Here is a 9,806-nt window from a genome sequence, read left to right on the forward strand (position 1 = left end):
GGATTCTAGGCAGGGGCTCTACCGCTGAGCCACACCCCCAGCCCCTCACTGGGGGATTCTAGGCAGGGGCTCTACCACTGAGCCATGCCCCTACCCTTGAATTTTAGGACAACCTTAAGTAAGGGACATAGAAAACAACAAACAGACAAAGGAATGTGGGGCTAGTGAGATGGCTCAGCTGTTAAGAGTGCTGACTGCTCTTCCAAAGGTCCTGAGTTCAAATCTCAGCAACCACATGGTGGCTCACAACCATCCATAACGAAATCTGATGCCCTCTTCTGATGCTGCCTTCTTCTGAAGACAGTTACAGTGTGCTTACATGTAATTAATTAATTAATTAATTAATTAATATTTAAAAGAAGAAAAAGGAATGTGCCTTGCCTGGCCTCAGGTCCCCCACTCCTGCAGAGCTACAACCTAGATTCAGTGGAGTCACTCAACGGCTACTTCGGACCCCCCCCCCCAGTCTTAGGCAGAACAAACCTAAGATTAAGTTGGCCAGCACCCAGCCCTCTCATCCTACCCTGGAAGAACCTAAGTCAGGAACCAGTGTACCCAGAACAGAATTTCCCTATTTAGGACGCCTTGTCCTACAGCTCTCCCACTCCACAGTGCCCTCAAAGACCTCCACTCTAGATGCGCCTTCTCTGATAGCCTTAAAAGTCTCAAGCAGCGCCCTCCAGTGGACAGCTCGGGCATGGCATGAGAATCCCTGCAAATCCCAGAGCACCAATTAGATAGAGGAAGGGAGCCCGGGGTTACACACTTGGCGATGCGGGGCTTTGTGAAAGAAATGGGGGCGTCTTCCAAATCCGAAGATTTTGGATGTGTTTCAGACCTGCGGTGACAAAAACAAAGGAAGGTGTCATTTAGCATTTAGCAAATAGGTAATGTCCCCCGGTATCTGGTCTTCCTTCTTCCTATTATTAAGACAGCCAAGGGACAGATAAGAAGGCTTAGCGGGTAAAGGGGCTTGCTGTGAACCCATGTGATAGAGGGAGTTGATTTCCACAAACTGTCTCCTGACCTGTACACATCTTCACAAAAGACAAATCAATCGAATGCAATTAAAATGTTTTAAATACAGTCAAATTTGGGCTGGAGAGATGGCTCAGCGGGTAAGAGCACTGACTGCTCTTCCAAAGGTTCAAATCCCAGCAACCACATGATGACTTGCAACCACCCATAATGAGATCTGACACCCTCCTCTGGTGCATCTGAAGCCAGCTACAGTGTACCTATGTACAATAATAAATAAATCTTAAAAAAAAAAATACAGTCAGATTTCAGATCAGTCCAGACATCTAAACACAGACAACATTTTTGGGCCTGGCCAGTAGAATGGAAACTCGAGAGTTGTGGGTCAGTTTCCAGGAAATGGCCTTAAACGGAGCAAGAATGTCATTTATCCTGTTTGGAGAGTGCAGAAGTGGTTGGTGGCTGATATTCCAGTAGCCTTGTTACACCATATGTTGGAAGTCACTTTCTGAAGATGGTAAAGCAAGATACTGTGTGTGACAGGGAACACCCGGTTCCTTGTAAAAGCAACTGATCGCTGATGTGAATTGTAATCTCACGTGGCTGTCTTCAGAGCTGTTTCTTCCTCCTCCTCCTTCTCCCCCTCCCCTTCCCCCTTCTCCTCCTCCACTTCTTGCACTTATTTATGGAGGGTAGGGTACATCCCGAGGTCAGAGGACACACTTCAGGGAGTTGGTACTCTCCTTCCACCACATGGGTCCTAAGTATTTCCGGTGACAAACGTCTTGGCTGACTGGGTCACCTCACGAACCTCTTCCTGTCCTTTTGCTTCCTCAGCTGTCTAAGCTATTATGGATTTATGGTAAACCTGAGGCCCATCGATAGTTTATTCTTGTCCCAGGATCTTTCCTTCAGTGAGACAAACTCATAATTACAAAGGTCAAGAGATAAATTGCCCAGCGTCACCTGTTTTTGGAACAACTGGATAAGGAACAAGATACCGTCACTAACTGGATGGACCCTGTTTATAGGCTAAAGGCTCTGAGCTTCGAGACGGGACAGGACGGGGCTCATTCATTCCCCCATTTCCCCTTCACGGTTTTAATAATCTGGCGTGACCATGCTCAGAAGCGGCGTCAGACTCTTTCTCTCCCACAGCAACAGTCACACACCCTACCCTGTCTGTTCCTCTTTCCAGAGACACCAGAAAAGAGATAATCAAGGGTTGGGTCCCACCCCAGTCCTCAAGGTCCGAATGACAGCCTCTGGCGCCACCTGGCGAGAGTCAGCACGGACCTGTCGCGAGTGAGCCGGGCTGCAGACGAGTTTCCCGGCATGCAGTGGCCAGGTTCTCCAGGGACAGGAGGCTTGGGGGGCGGGGGGGGGGGTGTCGCAGTTTGGAGAGATGAAAATCGCACATCTGGGCGAGGTTGGACTCTGCGCTGGTCTCTTCCGGGCCAGCCTTTTGCAAGACAGCGCGCCTTTGCCCCTGGCTCGGAGGAAGTGACCGATGAGGGTCTGAGGCTCGAGGGAAAGCTCCCGGCGTCCACAGCGAGCATGCGTGCACGTGTCCCCCTAGCGCCCCCCCCCATCGATCCACGCAGCGCCCCACATCGCGTGCGCGCACGCACGTCCCCACGCTCTCGCGTGCAGGCCGGTCACCCACGCAGCGGCGGCCGGCAGGCTCCAGAGCCAGATGCCCCCACCCACCACCCCGTGAGCCAGTTGTCCCTCTCGTGTAGTGATCTCGCGTGGGCACAAAACTGCACACTTCCCACAGTCACTAAGGTGCAGCTAGGTGGGAGACTCCCTAGAAGGCTGGGCGTGTGGTCTAGGGGACTCCCAAACAGGCTGGGGGCTCCGAGGGCAGGCCGCTCCCACCTGCTAGCCACAACAACCAATGAAAGCTTGGCCCGGTGATGTCATGGGCCAGCCGGACCCTTGTGATGACAGCCGGAGGTCACCGGTCAGGGGAATTAGCTCAAGCCCACCCTCGGGGGTTCCGGAAGTTTCCCGTGCTGCCGCAGAGTGCAGCCTCTCCCCCACAGCCTGCGGCGTGCCACTATGTGGCCTGGCTTCTCAGCTGTCCCCGTGTCACCTCTTCTTGCCCACAGGGGTCTTCTCCTGTAAGGAAGAGCCTGTGTTTCTGTTATTTGTTCCCACAGGTGTCCTTTCCTGCACAGAGATGTCCCACGTCATCTTTCCTACCGGTGTCGGCTGAGGGGGTTCTCAGCCAGGCTTTCTCGTGCCTCTTCTCTGGTCACCCCCGCCCCGAGCTTTGTCCTGGTTACCGATGCCAAACATTAGGCCTCTGATCTTTCTGGATTAGAACTGTCAGTGTGTCCTTCCGTCCGTGAAAGGCGACCGGTCTGTCTGTGACTTGTCACCGCGGGAGACTGTCGCCCGCGTGAACGGTGTCTGGTGTCTCCGCAGGCTGCGGTCCGTCTGTCACGTGGGTGTCTGCCCCGCCGCTGCGGGTCTGCGGGTCCGTCGGTCTGTCTGAATCGTCCGCTGGAGTGTGTCTGGGGGCCCCCGCTCCCCCGGGGTCTCGGGGCTTGAAGGGAGGGAGGAGGGGAGGTGGCAGCCCGGGGGAGCGGGGAGGGGCGGGGGCGGAGACAGTGGGCGGGCGGGGGCGCCGTGCGGCCCGGAGGGGTGTGTGCGGGGGGCCGGAGGCGGCTGTCACTGTCGGCTCAGCCTGCGCCGGGGAACATTGGCCGCCTCCAGCTCCCGGCGCGGCCCGACCCGGCCCGGCTTGGCCGCCTCAGGTGAGTCTCCCAACCCACCCGGGACCCTCCACCGAGTCGGGACCAATCCGCATCCCGGGGGAAACGTGCGATCCTGGAACGATCGAAGCCCCCCCCCAACAGAGCTCCTACTGCACCCCCTGCCCTGCGGGGCCTGCCCAGAGGGGCCCCGCCACTGCCTCGCACTCCTCTGAAACTCCCGCTAGCCGCTGCATACTTACTGATGATGCTCTCTGGGCCGGCCGCTGCCTCTGCGCTTCCTTCCTGCAGGGACCCCCTGAAGGCCCCTTCCCCACTCTCTTCAAAGTCTGGGGACACTGGAAGACGCCCCCTGTTTGGGGCGGAGCCCAAACTGCGCAGGTTACTGACATCCCGAATGCACCAACCCCCCAGCCCGAGGGCGACCCCAACGTCCCTACCCAGCTGAGCCCCTTGCCAGCTCCAGGACCCCTCCTGCGCTCTCTCTCTCTCTCTCTCTCTCTCTCTCTCTCTAAAAGGAGGCTCAGCGGAAGCCCCGAGTTATAATTAGCCCCACTCGGGTTTCCTGGTTAATCTCCAACAACGCCACTATCCCCAGATCCAGGCGACCAGGATTGGCTGGGTGATGGGTGAACGCCCGGAGGGGGTAGTTCCGACCCGGGGAATTTTGATCTCTTGGCTGGAGACGCCGGAACTACAGCAGCTGTTGCCCCCAAAATAGCGTCCCTGCCTTTGCTGCGGGGATCTCCGGAGCTCCCGGAACACAGCCGTCCTGGCTCGCCCTTCAATCCCCTCTGTGATGCTCCAGATCCCCCCACACCAAAGCTCGGGCGGGGAGCTCTGGCCTCTTCTTGGTCTCTACCGCTCCCGGTTGGCAGCGAAGGGCATTGCAATATGGGGATGCAATAGGGGCTTGAGTTCTGGTGAACCCCTCAAGGGGCGAGCGAGACAGTTGGCTGGAGTCAGGCGAGAGGGGTGCGGCTGATGTAAAGCAAACGGGTACCAACCCGCCGCCGTTCCAGAAAGAAGAGAGGCGGAGCAGGGTGGGGCAAGGTGTGGACTGGACAAGATTCCAAGATGCCTTCAGAACCTGGGACTCCCGATACCTTGAATGCCCACCCCACTCCCCAGAAGGCTTTGGCTAACCCCGGAGAGGCTTGGGCTGTGCTTTCTTATAACTTGCAAGCTCCCGAAGGGGCCCCACCCGTCCATGAGGACCCTGCACCCTGGGGCCTGTAAAAAAGCCTTTCCAACCCTGTGCTGTATACTAGGGGTCTTAGCTCAAGCTGGAGGGGAAAGAGGTATGGGGGGCGGGGCTTGGAACTTGCTGGGCATGGGAGACTCTGTATTAGCCAGGCTTATCTCAGTTGGCTGCATTTGTCGCGGTTTGGGTGTGTGTGCGTCTGATCTTGCGTTTGTCTGCCCTGTTTGTCTGCCCGTGTCGTGTCTCCTAGCTTGACTCCGTTTCTCCCCCCCCCAACCCCCTTACCAATCTGCCGCACCTCCTCTGCAACTCCTTGATAAGCCCCGGGGCAAGACTGTTTCTTAATCTCCCGCTGAGCTGCTCGTCTTCACCCTTTACCTTTCTTTCTCCCAGCAGACACCAGCCCGTCCTGGCAGTCATGAGGCCTCCCTGGTATCCCCTGCATACACCGTCCCTGGCTTTTCCACTCCTCTTCCTCCTCCTCTCCCTCCTGGGAGGAGGGGCAAGGGCTGAGGGCCGGGAAGACCCGCAGCTGCTGGTGAGGGTTCGAGGGGGCCAGCTGAGGGGCATCCGCCTGAAGGCCCCTGGAGGCCCAGTCTCAGCTTTTCTGGGCATCCCCTTTGCAGAGCCACCTGTGGGCTCACGTAGATTTATGCCACCAGAGCCCAAGCGGCCCTGGTCAGGAGTATTGGATGCTACCACCTTCCAAAACGTCTGCTACCAGTACGTGGACACCCTGTACCCTGGGTTTGAGGGTACTGAGATGTGGAACCCCAACCGAGAGCTGAGTGAAGACTGCCTGTATCTTAATGTGTGGACACCATACCCCAGGCCTGCTTCCCCCACACCCGTCCTCATCTGGATCTATGGGGGTGGTTTCTACAGCGGAGCGGCCTCCTTGGATGTGTATGACGGCCGTTTCCTGGCCCAGGTTGAGGGAGCCGTGTTGGTATCTATGAACTACCGAGTGGGGACCTTTGGCTTCTTGGCCCTACCAGGAAGCAGAGAAGCCCCTGGCAATGTAGGTCTGCTGGATCAACGGCTTGCCTTGCAATGGGTGCAAGAAAATATTGCAGCCTTTGGGGGCGACCCGATGTCAGTGACTCTGTTTGGGGAGAGTGCGGGTGCAGCCTCAGTGGGCATGCACATACTGTCCCTGCCCAGTAGGAGCCTCTTCCACAGGGCTGTCCTCCAGAGTGGCACACCCAATGGGCCCTGGGCCACTGTGAGCGCCGGCGAGGCCAGGCGCAGGGCCACGCTGCTGGCCCGCCTTGTGGGCTGTCCCCCAGGTGGCGCTGGTGGCAATGACACCGAGCTGATAGCCTGCTTGAGGACAAGGCCCGCTCAGGACCTGGTGGACCACGAGTGGCACGTCCTGCCTCAAGAAAGTATCTTTCGATTTTCCTTTGTGCCTGTGGTGGACGGGGACTTCCTCAGTGACACACCGGAGGCTCTCATCAATACTGGAGATTTTCAAGACCTGCAGGTGACTAATGCCTGATAGGGGCAGACCAGATTCTTCTGGGTTTCATCCGTCCTTCCCCTTTCCCAGGGACCCAGGCATGAGGGCTTACTGCAGATCCACTGTTAGAGGTCCAAGTTTGTGGGTCCCAAAGTCAGTCCTTCCCTGCCGAGTGGTTCAGATCCCAAAGTGGTTGCCGGGCGAAAAAGAGACTATGGGTATATTTTTTTTTCTTCCTCCATGCCTTGTCCCCACCCTGCTCCCTTCCCTGCTCTCCGTTCTACACAGTTCTGGCTTTGTAATGGTTGTCTGTCTGTCTATTGGGTTGCTCATCTGTCTCTGTCTGCCTCTCTACCATCTCTCCATCCTTTCCCCCATCTCCAACCATCCTCAGGTGCTGGTGGGTGTGGTGAAGGACGAGGGCTCCTACTTTCTGGTTTACGGGGTCCCAGGCTTCAGCAAAGACAATGAATCTCTCATCAGCCGGGCCCAGTTCCTGGCTGGGGTGCGGATCGGTGTACCCCAAGCAAGCGACCTGGCGGCCGAGGCTGTGGTCCTGCATTACACAGACTGGCTGCACCCTGAGGACCCTGCCCACCTGAGAGATGCCATGAGTGCAGTGGTGGGCGACCACAACGTTGTGTGCCCTGTGGCCCAGCTGGCTGGGCGACTGGCTGCCCAAGGGGCCCGGGTCTATGCCTACATCTTTGAACACCGTGCCTCTACACTGACTTGGCCCCTCTGGATGGGGGTGCCCCATGGCTATGAAATCGAGTTCATCTTTGGGCTCCCCCTGGATCCCTCGCTGAACTACACCATGGAGGAGAGAATCTTTGCTCAGCGACTTATGAAATACTGGACCAATTTTGCCCGCACAGGGTCAGTGGTATTGGAGTGGGGATGGCGTCTGGGGGTCCAGGGGAGAGGGGTACCCATGGATGGCAGTGAAAAAGAAGAAGAAACCTTCACAAAAGAAAGGGGTGGAGGTAAAGTCGCAGGTGATGCCGAGAACAAGGCAGGCAGAACAGAACGGGGAGTTCTTAAAAGACAAAACCAACTGGGGACCTTGAACCCCAGCACAGGAGGCAGAGGGCATTCTGATCTACACAGTTCCAGACTAGCTGGGATGACATAGTGACAGTGCCCCCCACGGGCTGGGAATGGCTCAGTGGTAGGCGACTGAAAAGCAAATGTATGTGAGGCCACCCCAGCAACTCTAAAAGACAGGTGAGGCAACTGGTATTCAACAGATAAAAGGGATTGCCCTGCAAGCCTATCTCAGTTGGATCCCCAAAACACACAGAGAAGTGGCTCTCCACAAAGCTACCCCCGACCTCCAAATCTCTCTCTCACTCACACACAAACCCACACAGATGATGATGATGATGATGATGATGATGATGATGATGATGATGATGATGAAGACAAGACAAAGGCAATAGAGGTTTGGGGGTGTAGCTCAGTCAATACTTCTTGCCTAGCATGCACAAACCTTTGGGTGCATCTGATTTTTGTGTTTCCCAAAGTAAAAGTAACAATTGTAGAGACAGGGCTGCACCTACCTACACAGCTAAAAGCACAATCCTAGAATTTTTATTTTAAAATAGGGTCTCACTATGTAGCACTTGCTGGCCTGGAAATCTCCATGTCGACCAAGCTGGCCTCAAACTCAGAAAAATTAGCCTGCCTCTGCCTCCGGGGTGCTGGGATTAAAGCCTGTGCCTGTACTACAGCACCCAGCTAGAAATGCTTTGAAAACAAAGGGAAGTGGAGAAAGAAAACTCCCCTAGGTGGTGGAATGGTAGAAGGTACTTAAAATGAGAAGGGAACCTGTCCATGTCTGTAATCCCGTGCTCTGGGAAACTGAGGCAGAAGCATTGCCAGACTGAATAACACTCCTCTCTCTCTCTCTCTCTCTCTCTCTCTCTCTCTCTCACACACACACACACACACACACACACACACACACACACACACACACTAGGCGGTGGCGGGGCTGGCTGGAGGGAGTAGGGAGATAAGAGTTGAAGAGGGTCCAGAGTAAGGAAAAGGACCCACGTCTTCATTCCTTATTCCTCTGGGCAGGCTGAGATTTCCCTTTCCTTCCTCAGGGACCCCAATGACCCTCGAGACTCCAAGTCGCCACAGTGGCCACCTTACACCACCGCGGCGCAGCAATACGTGAGCCTGAACCTGAAGCCCTTAGAGGTGCGGCGGGGACTGCGCGTCCAGACCTGCGCCTTCTGGAATCGCTTTCTCCCCAAATTGCTCAGCGCCACCGGTAGGCGCATGGAGTGGGGGCAGCCGGGAATGCACAAGGCGGCAAGGGTTGGAAGGAGGGGAGACGGGGTGCAAAATACAGGGGGTAATCCCTCTCTTCTCCACCTCCCCAGCCACGGAGGCTCCCTGCACGTGCCCAAGCCCCGCCCATGGGGAGGCTGCCCCGAGGCCCCGGCCCGACTTCTCCCTGTCCCTCCTCTTCTTCCTTTTCCTCTTCCACTCCGGGCTTCCGTGGCTCTAACTGCAATCAATCCTTTCCCCTTCTGGCCTCAGAGCACACCTGCTCTCGTGTGTAGCTAAGAAGGGGCCCCTCTCAGGGATACAGCACCCCACTCCATTCCCAAGCCGAGACAAACTGGACAGACTCAGGGATCTTTGTTAGACAAAAACTCAAAAAACAGGATTTTTTTTTTTCTTAATGTAAAAACATCCTTTGGAGCTTGAGCCTGGTGTTGAGGGGAGAAGGATCCGGGGCTAGTTGGCGTCAGCCTTATAATCGCCAACTATTTCTGTATCTTCTCTCTTTTCCCTCACCAACCCGTGGACCCTTCTCCCACTCGGATCCTGTCCCTCCCCTCCGTCTTCCGGCGATTTTTTTTTCTCTTCCTCTCCTTCCTGCTCCACCTCTCCCTTCATTCTCCGGATCATCCACTGTTCTCTTTCCACCACCCCGCTCGGCCTCCGACCACGCGTGCGCGCCGGCGCACTCACGGCCGATCTCCACTGCCCGACCTGTTCCGTTTCTCCCGCTCTTGCGGGGTGCCCTGGCCGCAGATACGCTGGACGAGGCGGAGCGCCAGTGGAAGGCCGAGTTCCACCGCTGGAGCTCCTACATGGTGCACTGGAAGAACCAGTTCGACCACTATAGCAAGCAGGAGCGCTGCTCAGACCTGTGACCCCTTGGGGGACCCCAGGCCCTGCCGCCCTGCCCGAGCCCCTCGCTGTACATACACTATTTATTTAAGGGCTGGGATATAATACGACCGAGCCCCCAGGCCCTGTCCACTCCGCCCCGACTTCCTCCCACTAGGGGCTCCCCATCTTCTGCATGTCTTGGGCTAAGCTCCCCTCCCCGCGGTGCCTTCGCCCCTCTGGGCCGCCAATAAACTATTACAGCCATCGGAGTCTGCGCCAAACGCGGGGAGTTGGGGCGGGGATC

The 9,806-nt window shown here is 56.5% G+C and overlaps 1 protein-coding gene across 5 annotated transcripts; it reads left to right on the forward strand.

The window, feature by feature from the left end:
- The first annotated feature begins 2,993 nt into the window (after positions 1–2,993).
- On the forward strand, positions 2,994–9,766 carry Ache (acetylcholinesterase (Cartwright blood group)). 5 transcript variants are annotated; one of them, XM_029533507.1, is made up of 5 exons: positions 2,994–3,104; positions 5,299–6,391; positions 6,762–7,246; positions 8,479–8,648; positions 9,422–9,766. In XM_029533507.1, exons 1-5 carry the CDS (start codon positions 3,043–3,045, stop codon positions 9,541–9,543), a joined length of 1,932 nt encoding a protein of 643 aa, XP_029389367.1. In that variant the 5' UTR covers positions 2,994–3,042; the 3' UTR covers positions 9,544–9,766. The 5 variants fall into 5 exon arrangements, with proteins under 5 accessions (XP_029389367.1, XP_029389368.1, XP_021042413.1 ...); XM_029533508.1 differs by lacking the exon at positions 2,994–3,104 and adding an exon at positions 3,325–3,430 and having other exon boundaries at positions 5,302–6,391; XM_021186754.1 differs by lacking the exon at positions 2,994–3,104 and adding an exon at positions 3,636–3,743.
- Positions 9,767–9,806: the final 40 nt, after the last annotated feature.

The sequence above is a fragment of the Mus pahari genome, chromosome 23 (assembly GCF_900095145.1).
Source record: "Mus pahari chromosome 23, PAHARI_EIJ_v1.1, whole genome shotgun sequence".
Lineage (NCBI taxonomy): Eukaryota > Metazoa > Chordata > Mammalia > Rodentia > Muridae > Mus > Mus pahari.

Bases quoted from the DNA above. Each gene is read 5' to 3' on its own strand.
- Ache (XM_029533507.1), top strand. From the start codon at position 3,043: ATGTGGCCTGGCTTCTCAGCTGTCCCCGTGTCACCTCTTCTTGCCCAC. The intron at 3,105-5,298 runs GTAAGGAAGAGC...TCTTTCTCCCAG, and splicing joins GCCCACAGGGGTCTTCTCCT to CAGACACCAGCCCGTCCTGG. The intron at 7,247-8,478 runs GTCAGTGGTATT...TTCCTTCCTCAG, and splicing joins ACCAATTTTGCCCGCACAGG to GGACCCCAATGACCCTCGAG.